Genomic DNA, 15,835 nt, shown 5'->3' with positions numbered 1-15,835 from the left:
AGTCATAGCTGGGACTAGGCTTAGCATTTTCTTTACCTGACTTAGTCATAGCTGGGACTAGGCTTAGCATTTTCTTTACCTGACTTAGTCATCGTTGTGACTAGGCTTAGCTAAAGTGCAGATAAGTACATCCCAACTAGATGCTAAGAGATTAGCCCAACAAATGGTCATACCCTAACTATTCACCTCTGTGATCTGTGATCATCATTGTATTCTAACATTCTTTTCTGCAAAATAAGGGGGGAAAGAATCAGTTTAGATATTTTGTACAAGGAGGCCCAGGATTAGATTTCCTAACCCCTGCAAGTAGTAGTCTAAGTAAAGAAAAAATGCCCAGTTTTCCTTAACAAGTTCCTTTTCAGTAGCTCACCAATTGTCATTACTCACAGAACTACTGTTTACGAGCCGTAATGCAAAATGTATACAATTTAGCTTTTGAAATGTCCTAATAATTATACAATATCCTCTCCTTGAAAAAATTGCTTAATTTCAAAGTAAAATGTGTATTAATGTATATGTTTAGTGCTTATTAGAAGCTAAAAGGGTTAACACATTTCATTCTATTTTATGTACAGCTTAATTCTGTATGAAATTATAAGATGCTTTTTCAAACTGCAGTATGCTTTTTGAAATTGCAAGATGCCCTCTGACCTAGCATTTGCTAGCACAGCAAAATTCATGTTTATGCCTTTTGGAAATGTACTGAGAAGCAGGTGATCATCTGCTAGGTCAGGAAAATGAATGAATAGTGAATGAATAGAGCAATACTGTTTTCTATAATGTGATTGAATATGAACAATCAGCCCTGTTCGTGTTATGAGAACATGCACAGCTGCGGAAAAGAATAGATACATCAAACAAGGACTGCTTGAAGAAATGAACTGTAATCTGTAATTGCTTTGTGCTCGAATTAGCCATAGTACCTTGAATGGTAACATTGCATAGTGAGAAGTTGTATCTGACCGGTGGTCATCAAGGCCACGTTGTTTTTCTTAGGAAGTTTTTTTGTAAACTTGATATGCCAGCAGAAAATCATGGACAAACAGCTGCTGTGAAATAATATTGAAAGAACTTGTGATTTATTACGTCAGTTTAGTAGGCAATACCTTGTAGGAAATGTATAAGAATAGCTTCACTTCCTGATTTTAGTTAGACAAACTCTGTATTAGCACTTTTTTGTCTCCTTGCTGCAAGATTAAAGTGCCTTAACCTGAACCTGCCATGTGTTGATCATTTTGAAGTTATTTTTCTTTTGACATAAAGGTAGGAAGATATTACACTGTTTAATAAATTACCATAAATATAAGAAAGGCATTAAGTGTATGGTTGGAATAAAAATCACTAAATTCCAATAACAAAGTTAGAATTTGACAAGCAAACCATAAATATAAAATAAGAATTTTATTAACAGATATATGCAATTCTCTTAAGTAATCCAAGAGAATTATTTAACAAGATTATTATCCTGGCAGATTGAAAAAATGAATACCTACACCCCTGGCATTTATGGAGATTACTTCACAAAGTACATATCCATTGCTAAAATGTTTGCTTCACATATCCCTTACTTGACTATGTTACATGTTACCAAACCTATAAGCACAAACTATCACTGTGACCAAGTTATCTTTTTTGCAACATTTTTTTCAAATTTCTTCTCACTGAAAGATATCAACAGACTACTTAGAAAGTGACTACAGCAGCCCTGAGGCTAAAGACCTATGGCCTTTGTTCATCAGGGCATATTATACTTACTTTTCAACTCCAGTTACATATATAATTAATACCTCTTTTTTACACACTGGGTACTTGAACTCTAGGAAACAGCTTTAACGGTTCTACTGTAAAAGGAAACCTCTCTACTTCTGTAGACTTATAGGAACTCCTCCATAAAGGCAATGATATGTAACTGAGCTCTGTCCTGTATTCAGGGGTTTGATTCACTTCATCTATCTTTGTTAATTGTATGACGGTGATAAAGCCACTTAACTAGACAGTGTATGTGGTTCATCCTTGAAAATTGGTACTTATGCATAAAGGGTTTGCTCAGTTAATACACAAACAAAGTGAATTTAATATAATGACAAGAAAAAGTAGTAGCAGGTGACATGAATGGCTGTTCCTGCTTACTACTTTGTAGTGGTTTTAGAAAGTGATAGAGCACTGTTAAACCTTTATATATTTAGGCAAGGCTCAAAAGACAAACCCACCTCCATAGGTATCACAAGGGATAAGAAACTAAGAGTAATGCTACTCAACGCCAGAAGTCTAAACCTCAAGATGCATGCACTCGAAACTCTCCTTAGCATGGAGAACATCGATATCTGTGCAGTAACAGAAACCTGGTTCAGGGCTCCCGAGAGCACTCCAGCACTACCAGGTTATACCTCATACCATGCATTTCGACCCCAAAACTTGGACCTAACCACAAAAGGAGGGGGAGTATCGATATTCATCAAAGATACCCACACCTCCAGGTTGGTGGCAAAGCACGAAGCATCAGAGACTATCCATGTGCAACTAACAGTGGGTAAAACTGCCTTCCAGTTTATAGCCTGCTACAGACCACCCTCCCAAACCCAGGAACCCCACTCGGCCTTCCTGAGAACACTGGAAAATATGAAGGTCTCTCAAACACCATTATATTGGGTGACTTCAACTACCCAAACATAGACTGGGAGCATTACTCTAGCTCCAACACCCTAGCCCAAAGGTTCCTAGAATTCATAAACTCAAATGCTATGGAACAACTTGTTACCACTCCCAGAAGAGGGGAAAACATACTGGACCTGATCATCACCAACATGGGGACTTTATGCTCCAGACCAGAAGTGTATCCCTCACTGGTAAGATCAGACCATAAACTGATCTCACTGGATATTCACATCCTGACCCCACCCCCTGCCCAGAAAACCACAGTGAAAAACTTCTCTAAAGGAAATTTCACACTCCTCAAAACTGAGGTGGAATCCTTCAAAGCCCCCGGGCCTGTGGAAAATACGGCCCAGACCGCAGAATCCTTTATAAATGCATTCTATGAACACCTTCAGGAATGCATGGATCATGCAATCCCAAATAAAACTAAGACCCAATCCTCCAAAGGCAGATGTCTTGTCTGGTGGACCCCAGCCATAAACAAACTATACTATAGAAGGAGGAAGCTACTACATGATAGAGAGCAAAATCCCAAAAAGGGAAGGCATCTCTGATCAGTATTATCAAAAAACTAAGGGCACTCATAAAATCGTCTAAGGCCAGCTTCGAGAGAAAAATTGCACAGGATACTAAGGATAATCACAAGGCTTTCTTTAGTTATGTTAGGAACCTGGGTGGAAATTCCCAGATATGCTCAGAATTAGTCCAAAATGACAAAAAATACACCGAACCCACAGACATTGCCAACATTCTAGCTGACAGGTTCAGCGCAAACTTCTCCCCCCTCCCACCAAAAGGGCAAATATCTATCCCAGCAGAGTGCTGCCCCCCTGACATCTCAGATGCTCAAGTAAGAGCCGCCCTCTCCAAAGCAAAAAACACAGCATCAATGGGACCAGACGGTGTCCCGGGCTGCATCCTACATTAACTCCAAGAAGAGTTAAACCCAAACATAAAACTACTGTTCAATCTCAGCCTTACTACAGGATATGTACCCAAAGAGTGGCGTACAGCAACAGTGGTCCCTCTCCACAAAGGTGGTGCCTCAACGGACCCTGGAAACTATCGCTCCATAAGCCTGACTAGCTTGGTCTGCAAAGCTATGGAAAGGATCATCATGGACCTCATAAATAAAGATATTGGGGACCTACAGACACTGGATTCTACCCAGTTCGGCTTTGTTAAGGGAAGATCCTGCCTCTTAAAGCTGGTCGACTTCTTTGAAACAGTCACCAAGGCCATTGACAAAGGGAAGGTGGTCCACACAGCCTACCTGGACCTCGCAAAAGCCTTCAATACAATACCCCACTTGGGCATTATAGATAAGCTCACCAGCTTAAATATAAACCCCTATGTCACTAGATGGGTTGCAAACTGGCTCAAGGACAGAACCCACATGGTCAGAATTGCTGGAGCCATGTCAGACTCCAAAACAGTTACAAGTGGCGTCCCACAAGGCTCAGTCCTGGGACCTCTCTTGTTCGGTATATATTTCTCAGAGGTACAGGCCAACACAGAAGGGCTGTGGCTGACCAAGTTTGCAGATGACTGCAAACTGGGCGCCATAGTCGACTCTCCAGCCGACACAAGCATCCTCCTAAAGGGCCTCATAGAAACAGACAACTGGTGCCAGAGTCATGGCCTCAAGCTAAACGCCAAAAAGTGTATAGTCAACCCCTTTGGCAAAAACAAAGTGCCCACAAATTACCACATAGGTGGTAATCCATTAAGTACAGAAGAAGTAATTAGGGACCTGGGGACCCAAGTTGATAGAAATCTCTCATTTGATAACCACGTGGCCAAAGTGGTTAGAAAAACATTTTATATAGCCCACCTAATCATGAAGGGATTCACATCTAGATTAGGGGAGGTCATTGTGCCTCTTTACTCATCCCTCATCAGGCCCATAATCGAGTACAATGCCCCTTTTGGAATGTACCTTACCAAACACCTGCAGCAACTGGAAAGACCCCAAAAGTACCTCACCAAGAGGATCAAAGGGCTCAAACAGATGCCATATGCTGCCCGGTTAAAGAAACTCTAGCTCTACTCAGTGGCATACTGCCTGCTCAGAGGCGACCTGTGCCTGATGTATAAAGCCATGTCCAACCCGGAATTAAGGGACATGCTGCACCTCAAAAAATTCAAATCCCATCGAGCTACACGCTCGAGAGGCTTGAACCTCAGCACTGAAATAAATAGGACATGCTGGAGGGACAGATTCATAACCCAGAGGCTCCATTCACTCTGGAATAAAATCCCAGTCCAGGTTAGGCAGAGTCCCTCATTGACTCTCTTCAAGAGGAATCTTGATGAGTGGATGGGAGATCGTAGGTTTACCCCGGGTATCACTTCTGTGTCACTGTTAGGCAGAGGCACAGTATACTAACCTCGAAAAAGGGCATAGCAAAATTAATTTAAAATGGGTGGCGAAAGCCAAACATACTCTGGCTAGGCTTATAAATGTCCTAGGGCAGATAGCCTAGTATGAACCTATAAACCTATGAACCTAATCAAACTCATCGCAAAAAGATTGGCAATGGTGGACTGACAAGAGGGATGTTTATGGAATTCATTAACTCCTTTAATTTGGTTTTCCACTCTTTTTACAGAGCTTAAATGCTGTAGACTTATCAACAGTTAACATTTGTCGGTTTATGGACTAGCTCTCCAACTGTATTTAGAGTATGAAGCTACACAGCTTTACCTTATCCAATTTCTCTTTCTGTAGAACTCTGTAATGCTTGGTGGGATATTCTTTCTTTACCACATTAATAAATGCACTTCCTGTGCAAGTGCTTGACATGTTGGCCATGTTGTACATGCATAGGTTACCGTTACTTTGCTCTAACTATTCTCCTACGATATTAAAAGTTCACAAGCTAGACATATGCTATTGTTGCCCTGCATCAGTGATTCTTGCACAAGGAAATAAAAATCAACAAAACTATACCAACAAAAGAAAAAAGCAGCATACTGGCTGGAATAGTGCCTTATCAGCAGATGGATTTGTGGAGACATTTATTTCAGAATGCCATAGTGGTGTGACAGTAATCATCACTGACATGTGGAATTCCAGGTTTGATTGTCTATTAGGGTCCCTTCTTTTTGGAGTCTGCACATTCTTTTGGCTATATAGGTTTTATACAAAGTGTTAATTTTCCTCCCGCATCCCGCACTCTAAAGACATCCTGACAGGTTCAATAACTCTACTAAAGGTTCAAATGTGTGCTTGTGAATGAGAATGTGTGAATATGTGGGCTTTTTCACAATCTAGCATCAAATCCTACCCACACCTCAAATCACTCTGGTCATAATCCTCTTTTATGAACAGATTTTGTTTTTCAAATCATGCATCTGGATGATGATAGTCTGCCAACGCACATAATTAAAGAAAAAGTGAGGCAGAGATTAAGCACACACTACCAGGGAAAGCCCTTGGAGAAAATGGTTTTAGTGCTAAGTTATACAAAATCCTGCTGAATAATTTACCTTAACTCTTACTACCCTTATTCTGGTCCTTTTTACACAGAGGGTAAAACTATCTCATATTCATTATCATCAGTAATTACAGTCCCAGCTAAATAATATGGATCCTCTCTGGGTACATTATTAACCTAGCTCTCTCTACTGAACACTGACATAAAATTGTTAAAATTGTCTGTATGGATTTTACCCAGCATGCTAAAATCTATTCTACCTCCCTTATCTTACCTACTCAAGTGGGATTTGTCTTGAGTCATTCTAGTGCAGACCATTTATGCCCTCTCTAAACATACATGCAGAACCTGCAGGGGGTCCCAAAATCTGCAATGGCAATTATGCTCAGTTTTGAAAAGGCTTTTGATTCAAGTCAGTACCAGTCATAGATGGCCTTTTGTAGTAAAGGAAAAGTTTTTTTTTAAATGTGTTGAATGAATACAGAAACATACAAAATAATAAGACAAACTGTGAGAAAAATGAAGAAAAAAGTAATCTGGATGGGGTAGGTAAATCAGGATGGGGGACTGGGTGGTGTCAGGGGGCACTGTGGAGCACTTTTGTCTAGGGTACCAGTTGATCAAAGGCAGGCCTTGTTGCTAATATCTTTGAGAAACCAGATAGAAACAAAGTTTTCCTTTATCCTTTCATCTCAAGTCCTGAATGCTTCCCTTGCTGCTCCTGGCCTCACCAACTGCCTTGTTTCACCTAACAGTAGACAAAATAAAGGCACCAGGAAGGGATACAAGCTGTTCCCAGGCCCCTTCCTTCTTGCTACATGCCTCAGAAAAAAACAGCTGAATAAAGAGCTACATCTGGATGGTCAATAAATGGACTCAAAACCCATTGCAGATAACTGCATTATCTTCTCCAAAATACGTAGATGATGCTCAATGAATGTTAACATTTTTGTGAAGCTTTGTTTCCCACTCCAAATTATAGCTCAGCTCTGGTAAGGCTAAGATATTTACCATTTACTCAGCAGCTCTGGGTTTTCATTTGCAAACCTCCTCTGTACCTGAACTGTTGCAGGTGCTCAGTAGTGCATGAATGCATACAGCAGACTAATAAGACATTTGCAAATGTTGTGAATTAATAAGGGCTTTATTTATTTATTTATTTATTGACATTTGATTACCAGGAAAGTCTGGCTGGGCAAGAGCCCATTTTCAGCAGAGGCCAGGGGAGAAAATATCCAAAGTATTACAAAACATTTTAAGAATAATAATTTTACAGTCCTTAAAAATAATACAAAAAACAACTACAGTTTAAATAATTACACCAAATTAGACATATTATGAAAACATTGGTTAAGAATAGACACAAGATGTGTGACAATGATTTAATAGAGAAATTTTAGCCAGTTTATAGAGAAATCAAAGGTAAGTTAGTATAATACAAACAGAAATAGCAATATAAAGTGATAGCAGTTTTGTTACTTGTTTTCTTTTTCTGGTCACTTTGCAACTTGTCAATTGCCACTATCGAGATCTGGCTAAACAGCTAAGTTAGCAGGAGCAGATGTGATGCTATATTAACCTGCCAGTGAAGCGATCCTTGAAGTTTACCAGGAGAAGAAGCATAACAAGGGGCGAACAAAGCAAACCTTCTTCATTATTGTTTGAAACATTAGCAAACACCTACTCTCCAGTGTCTGGACAAACACACTGAAAACAGAAGAATGAGTTGTTGCCATTAAAAGAAAGGAAGGACTCAGTAAGTAAGGACCATGACTTCCACTAGAAAACAGATAAAATAAGTTAGTAGTGTTCAGCTACTTACATTCCTCTGCATTGTACATAGCCTGGCTAGTGAACATAATGCAGAATAATAATGCAGAATAACACCTTCAGATCAACCTGCTCCATAAATCCTCCCTTTGCCCTAACCTCAAGAAGTAGTTTTTATCTTCATAATCCTTTGTTCCTTCTTGAAGACTTGTAGTGTTGTGTTTCATGTTCAATACTCTTTTTCAAATGTTTTTTATCATGAATTTTCAAATTGAGTATCTAATCTTTCATTAAGACTTCATTAGTACCCATGACCAACCATTTTGAGATGAAAAGGACAAAGTGCTTACATATTGTTTCTATGCCCACTACAAACACACACACAGACGCACGCACACACACACACACACACACACACACACACACACACACACACACACACACACACACACACACACACACACACACACACACACACACCACCCATATGCACCACATACATTGCCACTGAATATTAATGCAAAACAAACTAGTGCTCTGAAACCAGAACAAATCAAACAACTAAGGGGTGTTATGTATGTGTGAGGAAAAGAATAGCCTATAGTTTCGGATATGGTGACATTGTAATATGTTTCATACAAACATCTGTCTCATCTGTGCCTAATAAATATATGGGATCTTGTAAACAGCAAACAGTAAAACAAAACACATGAGAAGTGTTTGCTCACATTATGTCTCATGGATAATAAATGTCCTGGCACGACTGTGAAAGCGATGGAAGACTCATGCAGCAAACCATAGGCTTCACATATAACTGCTTACCTTGGTCCTTATTGATAGGGTCATAGGAGATTACTAGGCTAATGGCTCTGGAGCCCTTACAAGCCTAGCCAAGAGTTTACCCCAAAAAAGAAGCTTCATTCAGCACCTGTCACCCCTGTTAATGAAGGATACAGGTGGAATCCCTGGGACAAATTTGTGGTTGCCCATCCACTCATCAAGATTGCTCTTGAAGAGGGTCAGAGACATACTTTGTTTGACGTGTATGGGGAGTCTATTCCAGAGATGGGGCAGCCTCTGGGAGACAAACTTGTCTTTCCAGCAGGTTTTGTTAATGTCACATATTAGATTTAAGCCTTTAGATCGGGTACTACTTGAGGAGTTAGACTTACAGATATGAAGCATCTCTACTAGAGCAGGGTCTGTGATTGCCTTGTAGGCGAGACACAGATCACCTCTGAACAATCAATATGATACAGAGTACAGTGATAGTAATTTGATCCTGTCCACATAGGACAGGTGTTGGAGGCCATGGATTCTCTTTGTGACCTTTCCAGTTGGTGCAGGTATTTGGAGAGGTACATACCAAACGGGGAGTTGTACTCAATTATTGGCCTACTGAGGGAGGAGTACAGAGAGGTAATAACCTCTTTTTTTCTGAATGTAATACCTTTACTTATGAGCTGAACCAAGTAAAAGGCTTTTCTGACCATTGTTGCTACATGATGGTCAAATGCAAGATTGTTGTCAACTTGTGTACCCAGGTCTCTCACCACAGGTTGTGTGCTTAGGGGGTTGCCACTAATGTGACAATCAGTAGGGGCTATGTTTTAGCTGAATGGTATGATAATACATTTTTTTTGCATTTAACTTAAAGCCATGACTTTGGTACCAGTAATTTGTTGCTGTGAGACCTTCCTGAAGTATGTTAACATCATTTGGAGAGTCAATGACAGCACCCAACTTACAGTCATCTGCAAACTTGGTCAGCCACAGGCCTTTTGTTTTTGCCTGGGCCTCTGAGAAGTAGATACCAAGCAAGAGGGGTTTCAGGATAGATCCCTGGGGAACACCACTACTGACAGGTCTGCTATCGGATGTAGTGGCACCTATTTTGACCTTGTGGGTCCTATCAGTGAGCCAGTTGGCCACTCACCTGATGAGATAGGGATTTACACCAAGTTCTGTTAGCTTTTTGATGATGCTCAAGTAGGGGAGTGTGTCAAAGGCTTTGGCCAAGTCAAGGTAAGCTGTGTGTACTGATTTTCCTTCATCCAGTGCCTTGGTGACAGTCTCAAAAAAGTCAACCAGGTTCAACAGGTAAGATCTGTCCTTGACGAATCCTAATGGTTGGGGTCAAGTGCTTGGAAATTGCCTATGTCCTTGTTTATGAGGTCCATAATAATATGCTCCATAGCCTTACATATCAGACTTGTCAAGCTAATGGGGTGATAGTTTCCAGGGTCAGTAGTGGCACCATCTTTGTGCCGAGCGATGACAATGGCAGTTCTCCACTCTGCTGAAATGAAGCCTATACTTCAGCTATGGTTGAATAGGGTGTTCAATGGCGAGGCTAGTTCTTGCTGGAGATGTTGCAGAATACAGCCTGGGATACTATCAGGTCCCATGGAAGCTGTGTTCTTTGCCTTGGATAGGGCCTTTAACACTTGATGCATGGAGATCGGATCTGTGGGGCAAGTATTGGGGATGTTGAATGGATCTTTGGGGGGGACAGGAGGTGAAGTTTACACTGAACTTATCTGCTGGATGGCTAAGTCAACAAGATCAGTGTAAGTGGCACTTTTAAGAACTAATTTGGAACAAACCTGGGCTCTGCCATGGAGGTTTCTGATGTAACTGAAAAAGGCTTTGTGGTTTCCCTTTGTTTCAGAGGCTAGTTTTGATTCATAATTGGCTTTGGAGGTTTTCACTAGTGATCTAATTTTCTTGTTGAGGCTAAAGAGGGAGTTTTTTTAGTTGGGAATGTGTGTCTTTTTACCCTTGGACAACTGTTTCTTCCTTTTGTTGTAAAGCCTGTTGATAGAGGATATCCACCACATAGGTTTGTGTTTCCTTGAGGAGCAGATTTTAGTTTTCTTGGGTATGGCTGAGTCCATGCAGTTATACAGGTGCTTGTATACTGCACTGGCATACTGTTCAGCATATTCACCCCCTCTGAGGGTGGTGGTGCTGTGAAGCTACTGATAACCTCCCTTAGAATGTTGTCAGTTTTTGAGAAGTTTTTTAGCCTGGTTATAGCTGGGGGTGAGGGTGGGATAGACACTTCAAATGAGACAGACCAATGATCTGCACTCACCAGGGAAGAACTTACTATGGGGGTGGTGCAGCAGTCACCCATGTTAGTGAGAACTAAGTCTAGAATGCTATCGCCCCTTGTGGGGATGAGAGAAACTGGTCTAGTGCGTTAGAATTGATTAACTCAAGGAATCATTGGGTGAGTGTATTATAGCAGGAATAGTTCACCCAGTTTATGGTGGGGTAGTAAGTCACCAAGGATCAGGGTGTTAGGGAGGACCTCGATGGACTCAAGTAGGTCCAGGTAGGAGGAGAGGATGTCCTGAGTCATGGAGGGAGGGGTTCTATAGCTGGCTATAACTTGGATGGGTGTCTTGCCAATTGTCAATTGCGCAAATTAGTCTGGAGGTGTGCTTGTCTTTAGTGAAAATAAAAGTCCACCACCCTTAGTCTTCCTAACCCAATTTTGGGGTTAGAATGTGTGGAATGAGATATAGCATGGTAAGGCAGGGGTGCTCTCTGCAGCCTTGAACCAAGTTTCCATGACTGCACAGACATCCGCATCTGCCAATGCTAGGAGAGCCTCCAGTGGGTGCATTTTCAGGTTAAGGCTCCTAGCATTAAGCAGCATGACCTTCAATTTGCTTTTTGACAGATCCTTTATGTTGGAAGATTTGTCTGTGGGACATTACCTAAAAAAGATTATTGATAGGTCTTACTGTCATTATGGTAATGTATGAATTTGATATGCATTCTTTGTTTTACAGGAGGAGGGCTATTATTACCTTTTTTCTGAAGCATTTTAAAGATCAATAGTAATTTTAAAGTCTGACTTCTGCTGCATAAACAGTGCATGCCTTTCCTATATTGCCAAAATCAATTGCCATGTCAAGATTGTGTAATACTGGTATTTATGGTGTCTTACATTTCTTCTGAGTAAATAAATTGTCAAGTGAGACACTCTTTATGCTGAAAGTTACCTAAACAGAGTATGAAAACTGAGTGGAGTGGGGCCATAAGGTAATCGTAACAGCCCTGTTTGTACAATTTCTTACATGAAACAATGAATGATATTTTAAATATTCAGCTTCAGTTTCCTCCCGAATTTATAAAGTAGCTGTAGTACTGGTTTTCTTCATACCTGTTATGAGGTCCATAGAGGCTGTCGTTATTGTCATACGATAGCCGTCTGGCTTCCAGTTACATCTGGTTTCGAAGATACTGTCACTAGCCACTTCGTCATGGTTAACATCAAATGTGCTACATGCAACCTAGTACAAGAAAAGCACATTGTTTTAAGTAGATAGTTTCACAAGTCATCACTGCAACTTAAGTGGTTATGATTGCAAAACAAAAATGTATAAAATTAAAATATTATATATGTTAACAGAATTGGTCAATAAAATGGTGGGGTCATAAATGGTTTATGAAAAAACAAAAGACCAATGCTTACTATATGCATATTCAAAACCATGTGGCCAAAAAGCCACTACCATACCTGTACCTACACCTGCTGCTGATGGGTATCACCTGTACTGTAAGACTACATGCTTAATTTCCCAAAACATTGCAGCACAGCCTAAAAATGTCTTAGTCATTGGTGACTCTATTAAGTGACACATAAACACTCATCAGGGTGGCAAAGAACAGAGTGACAAAATCCTCTCCATTGTTAGAATTAGGGATATTTGTATGACACTTAGGACCATACATCACCTGAGCTGCAATTATGACCTTGCAGATGTCCATGTGGAGGAGAATGTTTGCAATCATCCATGGAAGATATGTCATCAAAGGATCAAAGTTCTGGCATTGAACAACATTCTAACTTCTCCGAGAATAATGCTTAAATTCAAAGATAAAGTAATTTGATTCAGTTACTGGCTAGTAAGCAGGTGTTATTGTAAGAGGATCCAATGTGGGTCTGTGTGGATAGAATGGTCAACAGACCCCTCTGTATGCATCATCCCCATATTTTCTATATTGGCTAAAGCTCTTGTTAGCCCTATAATATCTGTTTTAGGCAGAATACACTTGATGGACATCCCGACATAACAAATTCCAATCTGGATAATAAAAAGGCAGCACTGCAAATATGTGAAATCTAAGGAACACTATGTATAAATGTGAGACATTTGTTACCCTTAATTGCATCAGCATTTATTTAATTGCACATGCTTGGTTCCAGTATAATGATACCACTCCTTTTATTGCCAGGTAAGAAGCCTAACATACATTCAGCTCCACCAGCAACTGTGGGGAAGTATCCATATTTATTCCTAACCCCATTGGTTCTCACAAGATATCCCTTGATAGACAGTCAAAACTGGTTGAAGCCCTAATGACACTTAATACAATTAATTATTTCATTATAGCCAATTACACAAACTCATTAATGACCCCATCGTAGCATGCAGAATACTTTAACCAGTTAGAGAAATTACCCTTTGAACCAAATAGCTATCCAACAGGCAAGTTCATCTACCTACACACACACATTTGCAACAACTAGTATGTCCTTAGAGATCTAAACCTGTTAAATACCCATGTATTTGATCAAGTTGTCTCCCAGACTACCAGAGTTATCAGCATTGCAGAGCTTATCCTCACAAATACATGCTCCAGTTGCACCACCCTGTCTATTCTCTACACCATAGTTAAATCTGATCATTTCACTATAACTATTCCCTGAAAACCTACTTCATGGCCACTAAAATGCATCTTCTTTCAGAGATTATTCCAAAAGCTATTACTTTTTATTGATCAGTCTTACTGATGAGCAAAAATGGTATAGCTACCTAGTAAGTTTTGTCCCTAAAACTGCTTCCTACTTTTCTTAATTCTACTCACTATGAGGCAGCTGTATTGAGGCATGATACTTATCCAACACAACTATAATGCTAATTATACAATAGATAGTCATTAGCATTCCAAGGTGTGTGCCCCAACTGGACATCTAATCAGCATGCCCATTGTAAATCAGACATATCCCAGTAGAAAGAAGTCTGGCCACTGAAGTTTTCCTGAGTGGCAGGCTTTCCATGGAGTATGCTACAATAGTTAAGCTGTAAACCATAGTAAAAATATGAGGAATATCACAGATGTTCTGCAAAGTTCTGGACAGTTGAGACTTATGACTGCCAGTACTATGACTGATCATATTGCTGGTAACCTTACCTTTCAACTTCCCTGACTATTTTAGTACATTCTTGATTTTTCTTATAATGTTTGGACTGATGGTAAATTAATAAATATTGTTTTTTTCAGTCAGAAATGCCAGACAGTACAGTTTCATAATTCATATATTACAGAAATGTGGTGATGTCAAAATGTGTTCTATTAATTTTTTATTTTATATTTTAGTTAATGGAGACACATTCTGCCCTTTGTTCCTTTATTATTTTTAGCGTTATACAGAATCCCTCAAGTATCAACTACCTGGTAAGCTGCAATATTTATTAAAATAACAAAAACAAAACAAAATAAATGAAAAAAAAAGAGAGATAGAAAAAAATCACTATCTTTTTGATTGTGTCTCTTGCACTGCACTAATATAGAGGACAAGGACAAAGATGTAGGTGCCGTATACAAGCTCTGTACATCAGCAAAGAACACAGGAGGTAGAAGAACTCTAAACTTCTATTATACTATGAGATTGTTTGAGAAAGGTAAGCAATCTCTTTCTTAAATAATGCTAATCCACTTCTGTGTATGGGTATCACAGGATTTACCCATGGTTGTGCTTTGTTTAATCACTCAGTCATCACCCTCGTGATCAAACCACATCAACCATGGGTAAACCATATGATACCCAAAACTGGTTGTGGAATATTGCTGAAGTATAACACTAAACACATATGATGGACCTCCCAGATCAACTAACTGTAACAGCAATAGACATATCCTAGCTAGGTATAAAAGATCCACTTTATCTTTGTAAAAGTTATTTCAAACTGGTAATTAAGTCCGTCACATTTACCCATAGAAAGTGCAAGCCTGACTATGAACTTACAATTGCAACCATTTCAAAAGAAATCATAAAGCTCTCTTCAGTTACATTATTAAGTTTAGAAATAACAAACCATTCTTTACCGATCTTATCTCTAATGTCACTTCCTGCTCTGACCATAAGGATATTGTCAACATTATTGCCATTAAGTTCTTTTCTACCCACCCTCACCTCTGCCTGCACTCCCCCTCACATCTTCCCTCCTAATATTACTCTTGATTGAGTTCTTTTACACACTTTCCAAAATCAGAAAAATATCAACTCCATAGGTCCTGATGATAAATTTGTATTTCTATCCTACCAAAACCCTTCCATCATCTCTTCCACCTCAGTCTGTTCACTAATTGCATTGCTAAGGTGTGGTGAGCAGCTGCTGTGGTGTCCTTGCATAATGGTGGTCAGTCTACCAATCCTGAGAATTACAGGTCCGTTAATCTCCCAGATATTATTTGCAGGGCTATGGAACATGTTACTGCTGAACTAGTAAACTTCAGTTTTAGGTGACCTTAGATCCTTGTATACACACTAATTCATGACCATACCTGTGCAATCTGGATGAGGTCTTCAAAACTTTATACTTCAATGCTTTATACACCACTTGTTCACTACAATATTAACATTTTCTGCCGTACCAAATTCAGTGGTGCAGCGGTAGCGTTGCCTCACAGCAAGAGGTTCTCCCGTTCGATTCTCGGCTGGAGCACCTTCTGTGTGGAGTCTGCATGTCCTCCCCATGGTTGAGTGGCATTTGAAAGACATGCGTAGAATGGGCGTGCCTTTGTTTAAGGTTGGGCGTCAAGCTGGCACCTCAGCACCGATAAAAAATCCACTGCCAATCATTAGCGGACTGGAGTTCCACTGTGGCGACCCCTAACTGGGAAAAGCCGAAAGAAGAAGAACAACAACCAAATTCCTTTCCTTATAT

At 39.9% G+C, this 15,835-nt stretch overlaps 1 protein-coding gene across 1 annotated transcript in view; it reads right to left on the bottom strand.

Moving 5' to 3' along the window:
• Positions 1-15,835, bottom strand: part of LOC122797801 (nitric oxide synthase, brain-like) — a 317,433-nt gene that overhangs the window by 88,476 nt on the left and 213,122 nt on the right. Inside the window, exon 14 of the mRNA XM_044066321.1 lies at positions 12,043-12,172. Within this exon, the coding sequence (XP_043922256.1) occupies positions 12,043-12,172 (130 nt within the window). The remainder of the gene's footprint in view (positions 1-12,042; positions 12,173-15,835) is intronic.

The sequence above is a fragment of the Protopterus annectens genome, chromosome 3.part1 (assembly GCF_019279795.1).
Source record: "Protopterus annectens isolate FY-2018-M chromosome 3.part1, PAN1.0, whole genome shotgun sequence".
In the NCBI taxonomy this organism is placed as follows: Eukaryota; Metazoa; Chordata; order Ceratodontiformes; family Protopteridae; genus Protopterus; species Protopterus annectens.
The sequence above is the reverse complement of the archived record's forward strand: the minus strand, read 5'-3'. Positions and strand labels throughout refer to the sequence as shown.